The 13,543-nt window shown below is 37.1% G+C and overlaps 1 protein-coding gene and 1 long non-coding RNA gene across 2 annotated transcripts in view; one reads left to right on the top strand and one right to left on the bottom strand.

Annotated features, from left to right (window-relative positions):
* Positions 1 to 13,543, bottom strand: part of LOC309627954 — a 467,251-nt gene that overhangs the window by 419,440 nt on the left and 34,268 nt on the right. The window lies entirely within an intron of this gene.
* The window catches only part of SPMAP2L (sperm microtubule associated protein 2 like), a 67,637-nt gene that overhangs the window by 47,957 nt on the left and 6,137 nt on the right, over positions 1 to 13,543 (top strand). Inside the window, exons 7-8 of the mRNA XM_082390356.1 lie at positions 10,032 to 10,163; positions 12,041 to 12,216. Of these exons, the coding sequence (XP_082246482.1) occupies positions 10,032 to 10,163; positions 12,041 to 12,216 (308 nt within the window). The remainder of the gene's footprint in view (positions 1 to 10,031; positions 10,164 to 12,040; positions 12,217 to 13,543) is intronic.

Here is a 13,543-nt window from a genome sequence, read left to right as displayed (position 1 = left end):
TTCAACACCCATTTATGATAAAAACTCTCCAGAAAGTGGGCATAGAGGGAACCTACTTCAACATAATAAAGGCCGTACATGACAAACCCACAGCAAGCATCATACTCAATGGTGAAAAACTGAAAGCATTTCCACTAGGATCAGGAACAAGACAAGGATGTCCACTCTCGCCACTCTTATTCAGCATAGTTTTGGAAGTCCTAGCCACAGCAATCAGAAAAGAAAAAGAAGTAAAAGGAATACAAATTGGAAAAGAAGTAAAACTCACTATTTGCTGATGACATGATACTATACATAGAAAATCCTAAAGATGCCACCAGAAAACTACTAGAACTAATCAGTGAATTTGGTAAGGTTGCAGGATACAAAATTAATGCACAGAAATCTCTGGCATTCCTAGACACCAACAATGAAAAATGAGAAAGAGAAATTAAGGAAACACTCCCATTTACCATTGCAACAGAAAGAATAAAATGCCTAGGAATAAATCTGCCTAAGGACGTGAAAGACTTTTACTCAGAAAACTATAAAACACTGATGAAAGAAATCAAAGATGCCATAAACAGATGGAGAAATATACCATGTTCTTGGATTGGAAGAATCAATATTGTGAAAATGACTGTACTACCCGAAGCAATCTACAGATTCAGTGCAATCCCTATCAAACTACCAATGGCATTCTTCATAGAATTAGAACAAAAAATCTTACAATTCGTATGGAAACACAAAAGACCCCAATGCAATCTTGAGAAAGAAAAATGGAGCTGGAGGAACCAGGTTCCCCAACTTCAAACTATACCACAAAGCTACAGTAATCAAGACAGTATGATACTGGCACAAAAATAGAAATATAGATCAATGGTACAGGATAGAATGCCCAGAGATAAACCCGCCCCCATGTGGGCACCTAATTTACGACAAAGGAGGCAAGAACATGTAATGGAGAAAAGACAGTCTGTTCAATAAGTGGTGCTGGGAAAACTGGACAGCTACATGTAAAAGAATGAAATTAGAACACTCCCTAACACCATACACAAAAATAAACTCCAAATGGATTAAAGACTTAAATGTAAGACCAGACACTATAAAATTTATAGAGGAAACTACAGAAACAAAATTGAGTTATTTGTAGTGAGGTGGATGGACATATCCTAAGATGTAGTGTCCCAAGGGTGAGCCTTCCAGAAGAATCAGGTAGAAGCTACATTTTTTTTATGATTTGGCCTTGGAAGTCACATTATGTCACTGCAGTCATACTCTGTTGATTGATGCATATACAAGTCTGGCCAAATTCAAGGGGGCAGGGACACAAACCCCACCTCTCCATGAGAGAAGTGGCAAAGAATTTATAGGCACTTAAGAAAAAAAGGCTTCCATACCCAGTGATGTGAGTCTTTTGGTATCCTTGAGCATGGTTTTTGTCTGCAGAAAAGGCTGCTCGGAAGTATACTCTTGATTTAAATGATTAATAGTTTAAAAATATTCAGGGCTTCCCTGGTGGCGCAGTGGGTGAGAATCTGCCTGCTAATGTAGGGGACACGGGTTTGAGCCCTGGTCTGGGAAGATCCCACATGCCGTGGAGCAGCTGGGCCCGTGAGCCACAGCTACTGAGCCTGCACGTCTGGAGCCTGTGCTCCACAACAGGAGAGGCCGCGATAGTGAGAGGCCCGCGCACCGCGATGAAGAGTGGCCTCCACTTGCCGCAACTAGAGAAAGCCCTTGCACAGAAACGAAGACCCAGCACGGCCAAAAATAAATAAATAATTAATTAATTAAAAAAAAAAATTCAAATTAGAAAATCTATTTCTTAGGCTTTTAAGTTTAGTTTGGAGTTTTTATTATTCTATTTATAATTCTAGCAGGTTTTTTTTTTTTTTGGCTGTTTTGGGTCTTCGTTGCTGCGTGGGCTTTCTCTAGTTGCAGCGAGTGGGGGCTACTCTTCGTTGCAGTGCACTGGCTTCTCGTTGCAGTGGCTTCTCTTCCTACGGAGCATGGGCTCTAGGTGCATGGGCTTCAGTAGTTGTGGTGTGCGGGCTCTAGAACGCAGGCGCAGCAGTTGTGGCACATGGGCTTAGTTGATCCGCGGCATGTGGGATCTTCCCAGACCAGGGCTCGAACCTGTGTCCCCTGCATTGGCAGGTGGATTCTTAACCACTGCGCCACCAGGGAAGTCCCAATAATTCTAGCAGTTTTTGACAATGACTTTTAAGAGTCCTAAATAATGTTTGATTTGGTTTCCAAACTTATTTAAATACCTTCAAATACTTTAAACTATATTTATAAATACATTAAACTTGATTTCTTTTTAAAGTATTTTATTTCAGCCATCTACATTAACAAAACCTTCTCAAATATTAAATAATTATTAAAAATCTAATACGTTAAACTTATAGTGAACCTGAAGTTTTTTAGCGTTGTAATAATTGATACTGACTAAGGTTCTTGGACTCTTTAATCAATAGAAATTGATAAGAGGCCAGATGAGAAATTCAGGCAAGGCTTTACTGGGACTCGTGCTATAGCAGGAGGGAGGGAAAACAAGTAACACGTGCCCTTGCTCACTCCCTGAGAGGGGGCAAGCTGGTCCCTTAAACAGGGTGAAGATAGGGGCCAATAGGTGGATCGGGCTGGGGGGTGGCGTACATGGTGGACCCACCCCCTTGGTGGTGCTGGGTGCAGGGATCATGCATAGTACCCTACTTTTGCTCCTGGTACCTCAAAAGTGGCAGTTGGGTTTTGGCCTTTTTGTATCTTCTTATTGTTCATAATTTGCCCCAACTGCACATGCACGCAGTTCTTTTAAGTCCCTTATAGTTTCTTTGTATTCTGTTGCTCCAGGAGGCATTTGTCTAGGTGGAAGCACTACAGTCAAGGGTCTCAGGTCCCAGCCAGTCTCAGAATGACATAAATTTAAGGTTTCAACTTAATGTCATAATTCTAAATCAGTTACTCTGTTATATATTTCAAATTGCAATTGTAATGTTATCACTCTTACAGGCCAAATTCTCTTAAAACATGTACCTGCTTTTTATTTTAATAATATACACTTATTTTTTGTTTTAACAATAATTTCAAATTTACTGAAAATCTGCAAAAGTTAAAGTCCATTGGCTTTATCATTCTCTCTCCTCCGTGGTGTGTGTGTGTATATTTAATTTTTTCCCTGAATCATTTCTGAAAGTTAATTACAGACATCATATACCCCTTTTCCTCAGTACTTCAGAGTGTGTTTCCTAACAAGAGGACATTATCTTATATAACTACCATACTGTTATCAAGATCAGGAAATTTAACATTGGTATAAAACTATAACTAATCTATGGTCCCTGTTCAGATTTCATCAATTCTTGCACATATTTATTATTAAGACAAAGTATTAATTCTATGATTTTGATTTTCTTAGGTTTTTGACAGTTAATTCTAAATCTTCTCAGAGTTTAAAAATAACACACACCCACAAAAGAAGTCAAGTTACTATTACAGGTACCTGAGGTTACTTGCCACCAGAGACTTTGTATGGATACCCTGTAGGAAGTCCTTTTACCTCTATGAATGTCATACCAAGTCTCTTTTTATAATAACTGTTAGGACTACAAAACTTAAAAAGAAAGGGTTTGGTTTCATAGCTCACTTAATCCATAACTATTTTAATGAGATATATTTTATTATAAAATTAATATTTTGTAAAATAAATAATTAATATATTATGTGCAGTAAAAAAAGGCAGCCCAAATAATGCAAGTGAATATGTAAATAAAAATCACTTTTGTTGTAACACATTTTCGGATTTTATGTGTATCACCTCAAAAATGTTCATACCCTTGATTCAGTCATTTTACTTCTAGAATTTTTATTCTCAGAAAATAATCAAGATTGAGAATGATGGGGGAGAGACATGTTGGTATAATGACCTCGTGGATTAGGAGAAATTTCATTTCTCTGATTATTAATAAAGTCAAATCGTCCTCCACATTTATTTGCCATCTGTATTTTCCTTTTCTAAATCTGTCTGTTCATGGCTTTATTTTTCTACTGGTCTGTACATTTTTTATTGATTCATAAAATTCTTTACATCTTAGGGATATTAATTCTTCATCTGTTATATATGATGTGAATATTTTTCCCAGCTTGTAACTTAAAGTTTGGGGTTATAATTTATATAATAATAATATATATATAGTATACTAAAATTATAATATAAGTATAAAATTTAAAATGTGTAGATCTTATGTTGTATAGTTTAATAAGCTTTTAACAAATATATATACCCATTCATTAACCACCGTAATCAAGATACCAGAATAAGTATTATTCTTGACTGAGAAGCCCAAATGATCTTTTCTCTTTATTTTGTTAATGTGCAGACTTCTGTACATAGTTGCTTAGAGTTGTTTTTTTTTTTAAACCAGGAATTTTATAAAATGATTTTCTGGATCTATTAAAATGGCCATATGATTTTTCTCCTTTATTTTACTAATGTGATTAATTACATTTATTGATTTTAAAAGTAAGAAACCAGCCTTGCTTTCCTGGGAAAATCCCACTTAGACATTATGAATTTGATTTCCTAATATTTTAGTGAGGAACTTTGCATCTATGTTCATGATGGATAGTGGTCTATAGTTAAAAATATATCTGTTGAGTTTTGGAATTAGGGTTATGTTGGTCTTGTAAAATGAGTTGAGAAGTATTTCCTGCTTTTTTATTCTCTGTATATTTGTGTAAGATTCATATTATTTCTTCCTTAAATATTTGAGATAATTTACCCTTAAAGCAATTTGGGCTTAGTGTTTTCTTTATGGGGAGGTTTTTAATTATGAATTAAATTTCTTCAGGTATTCCTTTAGGGTATAGGTCAAATCAGATTTTTTATTTCTTCTTGTGTCTGTTTTGTATTTTAAAAGAATTTGTCCATTCTTCTATGTTGAATTTATTTGCATAAAGTTTTTAATGGTAATATATATATTTTTCTCTTTAAGAGCTTTAAGATATATAGTGTTGATGCTTTAATTCCTGTTTGTTAATTTGTTTTCTCTTTTTACTTCTTGATCAGGCCTGCTAGGGATTAACAAATGAGCTTTATTAATCTTTCCAAAGAGTCAACTTTTGTATTTGTTGATTTCTTTTCTCAATTGTTTTTAAGAATTTCTTTTACCATTTCTTAGAGAGTGGATCATTCAGTTTTTGTTACTCTGAAAATGTTCTTTATTTTTGTTTGTAGGATATACAAACATATTTTAGGTTGATAACACTTTAGAGTATCTTTTCATGATCTTCTTGCCTGCATGGTTTCTGGCGAGATGCCAGCTAAAATTATAATTTTTACTCTATATTTAATGTGTCCTTTTCCTTTAGCTATTTTAAGATTTTCTCTTTATCTTTGGTTTTTAGCAGTATGGCTAAATATGCCTACATATAGTTTTCTTGGTATTTGTCCTACCTGTGGTTCCCTGAAATTCAGGGATTTGTGGGATGTTGCTTTTAATCAAATTTTTCAATAGTTTCTGCTATCATTTATTCAGACTTTTTTTCTGTGTCATTCTTTCTCTACTCTGAGGCCTCTAGTTATACCTGTGCTATATCATCATATTCTATACCATAGATCACTGAGGTTGTTTTATTTATTTTTTCAATCTTTTTCTCTATATGCTTTATTTTAAATAATTTATATTCACCTGTACTCAATGTCATCAGTTCTTTTTACCACAATGAACAATCTCCTTTAATCTCATCCAATGGATTTTTAATTTAGATACTGTGTTTTTCAGTTCTTGGATTTCCATTTGTTTTTTTAAAAATATATATAATTTCCATATTTCTCTTGGACCTTTAATCTCTTCACTCATTGTATCCATCTTCGGACCCCATTCAAGTTTCACTTATTTTTCCCAGTAATATCCTTTATAGAGGAATAATCCAGTTCAAAATCATGTGTTGTCAAGTATCTTTAGTCTCCTTCGGTCTGGAATGGTTCTTCAATCTTTTTTTGCCTTGTTGACCGTGAACACTTTTGAATATTACCATCCAGTTATTTTATAGAATAGCGGACGAATTGAATTTGTCTGAATGTTTCTTGTAATTAGGGTAAGATTATGAATCTTTGGTGTATATTCACATGCATACACACATTTTCATCTATATTTATTTCCATATCAACTTATATATGATTTTTCACCTTTACCTCCAATTCTGATCCAACACTACAGAGTTTACTCTTTTCCTCCCTTTCCTTATTTATAATGCTTGTCTCTGAAAGTTAAAAACCTGGCTCCCATTACCTTAATACATGTCCTCTCTGTGTATAATCATTCTCCCATCTCTGCTGTCTTCTCTTTCTGCATGTGGGCTCTTACACCCTGCACTATGCCACTCAGTCTCTGACACTTCATCCTGGGAGACCCCTTCCCAAGGCTCTGATCTCTTACTGGTGTCTCTGATATCTCAAGCCCTCTTACTTGGTCGACCCTTCTCTTGATGCTCTGGCCCTAACATCCTGCTGTGCGCCACTGTGCCTTCTCCCTTCCCACCAGGCTGAGACACCTACCTTGCTTTGCTCTCCCAAATGATCAGGAAGGGGCGAGGATGAACTGCTTTCCTTCTTTCAAGAGTCTTATCCTGTCTAGTTTCTGCCTACTTCTGATTGCTTTCCAGTGCCTTCAAAGAGTTTTGTTTTGTTTTGTTTTTAATGTTTTATTCAGAGTCTCTAACTGTTATAGGCAAGAAGATTAGTTCAATACAAGCTACTCTGCTATTACTAGAAGCAGAACTTCTAATTTGCCTTTTAATTTTGTTTTGGTTACCTTGAGGTTAAAATTTTATGTGTGGTAAAACCCATAATCTTATTATTTTGAGGTTTCTTCCATTGCTTTATGATTAGAAAATTCTACCCAAAAAGAATTCAGAAAATCATCCCCAGTAGTGTGCTTGTACTGGCTCACAAGAGCTGATGGTGCACATCTCTTTCTAACTTTGCATTTAGTGAGATCGATCACCTTCATAGTTTGAAATTGACTATGGTGGGAATTTTTACACCATAGAAATTGGCAAGCACTACAAATCAGTCTTTTTTCTCTGAGGAGCTAACTGTTAAACATTTACCAGCACACCACTGGTCACCTCTATTTTCCTGTAGTATTTTTGTGGTTTCTTTTTAAAGTAGATAATTCCTCAACTTATTTGAAGTATATTTCTATGTAAAATATGGGGTAAGAATCTGCCCCTCCCCCATGATTGCCCCAGCCTTTATTTGTTTACTGCCACAGTTATTATATACCACAATGTTATTTATACCAGGGCAACGGTTTTCAAAAATGTGACCCAGGTATGCATAAAGGTTTCCCAGAACCTTTTAAGTAATCTTCAAGTTCAAAATTATGTACAAGTAAAAGGTTCATTCAATGTGTAAGATAGACAAATGGATTTTATGGTAATGGAGTATGAAAAGTTCCTTGACAGTTTCAGATTGTACATTGCAACTCTTACTTTTAAGAAACTACCCTTTGTCAAGTTTTATTTTAGTATCAAAGAAGAATATCCACAATTATCTGAAAAAGCTGTTGAAATACACTCTTTTCCAACTAGTATGGGGAACTGGATTTTCTTCATATACTTCAACCAAAAACCAGTGTCTTCTTAAACCAGAGAGATTTGCAAAAATGTAAAACATATCAGTCTTGTCACAATTTTTTTTGTTTTGGAAAATATAGTTTTTCATCATAAAAAATATTTGTATTTCCATGTAATAGGTTCTTTTTAGTTGAAATAATAAATGTTTTTAAACGTCTCGGTCTTTGGAAGCCCTCAGTCACTTTTTAAGAGGGTAAAGAATGTTACACATCAAATTTATTCAATTTTAAAAAAAGTGTAAATGGGCTCTAGACCAAAAAAATTGAGAACCACTGTACTAGATAATATTTCTGAATTCTCTATTTGGTTACACTGATCTGTTTTTATGCAAGTATCATTTTGCTTAAATTATTGTAAATTAAAAAATATTTTAGGGCTTCCCTGCTGGCGCAGTGGTTAAGAATCTGCCTGCCAATGCAAGGGACACGGGTTCGACTGCTGGTCCGGGAAGATCCCACATGCCGCAGAGCAACAAAGCCCATGCACCACAACTACTGAGCCTGTGCTCTAGAGCCCACGAGCCACAACTGCTGAGCCCGTGCGCCTAGAGCCCGTGTTCCACAACAAGACAAGCCACCGCAATGAGAAGCCCGCACACCGCAACGCAGAGTAGCCCCCACTCGCCACAACTAGAGAAAGTCCGTGCGCAGCAACAAAGACCCAGTGCAGCCAAAAATAAATAAATAAATTTATTTAAAATATATATATATATTTTAGAATAGGGTAGGTTATGTATACCCTTGTTTTTCTTCTTTTGGCCATAACTTTCTTATTGTCCTTCTAGCTTCCCATGTCCCGCTTCAGTCTTTCTCCCACATGCCTGAAAGATTAATCTCCAGCCCTGACCATGCTTCCTCTCCAGTGAAAAGATTTCATGGTTCTTCACTGGCTGTGAGCAGTGCCCTCCACATCTAACCTAGTTTCAGATGTATTTGCAAGCCTGATCTCCCTGCCTGACCAGACACAATCTGCTCCATGCCTCCTTGCTTCTGTGTCCAGACTTTCCCTTCAGTCTTCCTTCCTTCATTCTCCCTATCTTTTCTCCTCCTTCTACTTGTCAGAATCTGATCCTTCCCTCAAGGCCCAATTTAATATCTCTTTATCCATGAAAAGAGAATTCTTCTTGGATTCTCCCACCTTTCCTCTGATATTCCTCAAAACTTTATTCTCTTTTATGGATATCAAATAATCAGTGATTTGCTTATAGGTTTATGAATCCTTATAAGTTGAAAACTACTTTAAGGAAAGGTATTGGTTTATTATTCTTTGTTGTGTCTTACATAATATAATTAAGAGATATTTGTATAACGAATTAATGAATGACTGTTTTATTTCCTTTTTGATTGTAAGCCTTAATTGAAGGCACTGGTTGTCATATATTTTTTTGATTTTCCAAGAGCCTCATAAGAGACAAAGCTTTATTCATTGGAAATGCTTGATTAGTACTTCATGGTATTGTGTAGATAGATAGGACCTTTGTTTGAATCCCAGCTCTGCCACTTACAAACTATATAAACTTAAATAAAGTGCCAAACTTCACAATACCTTGGTTTCTCCATTAGTGAAATAGAAATAAAAATGATACCCAGATGAGGAATAAATGAATTAATAGGTGTAAAATACTGTCTGTGTTAGTATCATCATCATCATCATTTTAAACAACATAAGAAGGGGTTTGGAATATACCTTGTGTGTTACTTTTCTACCCACAGTTAAAACCCTATTTCATTTCCAGTTATTGATTATATTGCCCCCTCAAAGTTTTTGGTAAGTTTTGAGTTTGGATATAAGTAATTTAAATAGAAGACCATGTAATTTGAACACATTTCCACAATTAAGGTAGTGAGGAGTGTCTTGGGGGACCAGTACAACATTGTCTATGGAGATATGGTTCTGTTCTGCCTTTCTACCTCTTCTCTTTGGTTACTTTGTATTATCCATTCCAATTAGAAGAGAGCTACTTAAATTCATTTTAAGCATGGGGATTTGTAATAATGTGAATTCCAATTTCCAAAGGGCAAGATAATTAAGAACAAAGCAGAGCTCTCCCCCTTATAGTGTTCTCATGTGATAGGGCTGAGAACTTCCCTCTTGGCTGAGTTTATTGTTCTAGTAATCAGCATTGCCATTTACCTCTTAGTCCATTTGTGCACTTGTCATTTTCTCCCTATCGTTAGTTTAACAGTAAGTTCCAAAAAATCTGGCTTGGAATTTATACAGCCTAGTTTGAGAAGGATGGAAACTGATCTTTTCAGCTGTGATCATAGGTTACTGCAATATTCTCATCCTTTCTGCTGGATTTACTGAGAAGTCTGGTCCAGTGGTCAGATACTACTTTGTAACTTTGATTGCAATAGTGTTTATTGTTTGATGCTTACAGGTGCTGTTTTCTTTTTCTCCCCTAGACTGAAACCAAAATTGCGACGTCTGCCCTGACTGCTGTTGCAACTCCAAGAACTGTAGACCTTGCCCATCCAAGGATTAAGATAGAGGGTCTGTGCTTTGAAAGAGAAAGAAGTGAAATGCCCATCCGTCCTGTAAGCCATCACTACCTTGGCATCCTTCAGCTCACTTTCTGTTTGTTCCTAGGGTGTTGTTTTGCTTCTATAGGGTATAGACCAAAGTCATTGGAAAAGAAAACCTTGAAAGAGTGGTCTGCGGCAGGAAGGAAGACCTAGCTGCAAGATATGGAGAGAGGCTGTGGGTAGAGGGTGAAGAGCATGGACTTTGGAGTCAGTAAGAGCTGGGTTCAAATTCCTGCCTCACCACTACTAGTTCTGTGATGTTGTAATAACCTTCCTGAGCGTTATTCATTCCATAAGGATTTGAATATCTACTGTGTGCCAGGCACCGTGCCCAGTGAACAAGATGGAGGGAGACAGAAAATAAATAAGGAAACAGATAAGATAATGTCAGGTAGTGGTAAGTGCTATGAAGAAAATAAAATGGGAAATGAGTGACTATGGCTGGGGGTGGAGGATAAGCTTCTTTGCATATGGTAGTCAGGGAAAGCCTCTCTTAAGGAAGGGATATTTGAGCTGAAACCCGAATAATGAGAAGGAGTCAGCTAAGTGAAGATCTGAGAAGAGAATGTTCTAGTAGAGGGAAGAGCACATGACAAAGTCCTTAAGTTGGATAGCTTTGAAGTCAGGTGGAGCAAGGTGAGCAAGGGGATTGTGAAGATAACAGTTCCCAGTTTCAGGGCTGTTATGACTTGTGATAATAGATAAGGCAGGTGCTCAGCACAGAGCCTGGCACATTCAGTGGATTGTTGGGGGGTTTTAAAAAAATCCTTTAAAAAAGTGATACCATTGCACATAATCATACTCGTAGAACCCAAACTAATCTGTATCAGTGCAATATAGAACATTTTCAGGGCTACTGAGTGGTGTTTGTTGTGGTCCTCATTCTTTTGAATAAGCACTTGAGAGAGAGAATAGTAGCTGTATGTCATCTTTCCTATTCTACCAGTAAAGCAACATAATAGAAAGGCCTCCTGGCAGATGTGGTTTCCAAAGTAAGACCAAAGGGAGTTGATGAGTCAGTCAGTCAGAATATATTTATTCAGCACCAATTATGCACCAGAGCCTAGTCTAGCTTTTGGCAAACAAGTACTTCTCTCAAGCGGCTTATATTCTGGTGGGGAGAAACAGACAGTAAACATACCAACAATGAAATAAATGAGCTAAATCAGGTGTTGTTAAGTGCTATGAAAAAGATTAAATAAGTACTGTGGAAGAGGGTAATTAGAAAGGCTGATATATCTTGGATGGTCAGGGAAGAACTCCTTGAGGATGTGATGTTTGAGTCTAGAGACTTGAGTGACGAAGAGGCAGCCATGACAAGATTGAGGAAAGAGGGTTTCAAGCAGAACTAGTAAGTGCAAAGGTCCTGAGATGGAAAGAGCTGGGCCAGAGGGGCCTTGTGTGGCTAGGGTCATAGTGATTGAGGTGGGGATGGGAGGAAGGTGAGGTTGGAGGAGGGTATAGTAGGCAGATCATGTAGGACCTTCTAGACCACAGTAAGGAGCCTAAGTGTTATTCTTAGCAAAATGGAAAGCCACTGGAAGATTTTAAACACTGGGAGTGACATGATCTGGCTTGGGCCTTGGAAAGTACTTCCCTCATGAAGTTGTTACAGTGATTGCATGGGAATGATTTAGGCAAATCACTGAGAACACTGTCTAGCTCATGGAATACACTTGTTAAAATGCTCCTTCTCTCCCTCAGTAACTGCTGTGTGAAGGCTGGGTTGTGGAGGAGTGAGAATGGAAGCAGGGAGATCGGTTAGGAGAGTCTGTTACAGTAATCCAGGAGAGAAAGGATGGTGACTCGTTTAGGGCTATAGCTGAAAAGAGAGGGAGACGTGGTGAAATTTGAGGTATGTTTTTGTGTCGTTTTGTTTTCCACTATAGATATCCTGTGCTGCCTTGCTCGCCAAACCTAGCCCTCGAATACTAGCTCTAGCTAAGGCCAGGCCTCTTCATCAAGATTATTTACCTCCCCGTGATGCCTACTGGCCAGTATCTTGTGCTGCTATCCATTCCAAGATATCTCCCAGAATTCAAGAACTAGCTAATCCAAATACAAGGTATGTCAATTTAAGGCTAAGATGGGACAGGAAAGGCATGGGGTGCTAGGGACAGGGAAAAGTTGACCTATTAAGGTCAGTGAAATGAATCATAGAAATACTAAAAATTTGAAAAATCATCTTATTTGTTACATTTATTGTGACAAATCTGTGGTCTTCTTACCATAAATATAAGGCTACAGTTAAAGGGTTAGTGGACTAGTATTGAACTTTAGACCTAGGAGACAACTCTGTAATTATGGATATGGGATTATTTATCTAACATATATTGATAAGGATTATTTATCTAACATATATTGATCTAACAAGTTGCAGAACAGAAACATAATATGTTATAATTTGTGTGAGAAAAAAATACATATATGCCATATATTTGCTTACATATGCCTATACTATCTCACAGGAGTATGTAAGAAGCTAGTAACAATAGTTACTTTGGGGGCCTAGGGAGCCAGGATGGTAGGAAGACTTATTTTTCACTAAATAGGCTTTTGTATTTTCCAATGTTTTTGCATCATGTACCTGTATGAACTATTTCAAATAAATCAGAAAATATATTCAATGAAGAAGAAATTGCCTCTAATTCCTGTTCATTTTTTAGACCTCTCAACTTGCCTGAACCTCAATTCATTTTGTTACCTTCAAGGGATAATACCTGATCTCCTTTTTAAAGCACCATCAAGAAAGCCTAACTGAAAAAGTTGTAGTAGTCTTGAGCTCAGGGAATAGGAAATGTGTTCGGTCTTATATAATAAAATATTTAAAAATTTTTTTTTAATTTTTATTTTTTTAAAATAAATTTATTTATTTATTTATTTTTGGCTGCGTTGGGTCTTTGTTGCTGTGCGCGGGCTTTCTCTAGCTGCGGCGAGGAGGGGCTACTCTGTTGCGGTGCGCGGGCTTCTTATTGCGGTGGCTTCTCTTGTTGCGGAGCACGGGCTCTAGGCGTGCGGGCTTCAGTAGTTGTGGCTCGCAGGCTCTAGAGCGCAGGCTCAGTAGTTGTGGTGCACGGGCTTAGTTGCTCCGCAGCATGTGGGATCTTCCGGGACCAGGGCTCGAACCCATGTCCCCTGTATTGGCAGGCGGATTCTTAACCACTGCACCACCAGGGAAGTCCCGATTTTTTAAATTTTTATAATGTATTTTTCCTTAAAAAAAAAGTTCAACATCAAATGAAATGACACTCATTCTCTGTACACTGACAAAGGAAAGTGAGGAGTAAGATCAAGTGCTCAAGAGTCTATCCCAGTAGCAAGATTATTATTTGGTGGTTAAGGTGTTAAGGATGAAAACTTCAAAAAATTGATTTCTTTAAGTTCACCAGTGG

This window comes from Balaenoptera borealis (genome assembly GCF_965194805.1).
Source record: "Balaenoptera borealis genome assembly, chromosome: 4".
NCBI lineage: Eukaryota > Metazoa > Chordata > Mammalia > Artiodactyla > Balaenopteridae > Balaenoptera > Balaenoptera borealis.
The sequence above is the reverse complement of the archived record's forward strand: the minus strand, read 5'-3'. Positions and strand labels throughout refer to the sequence as shown.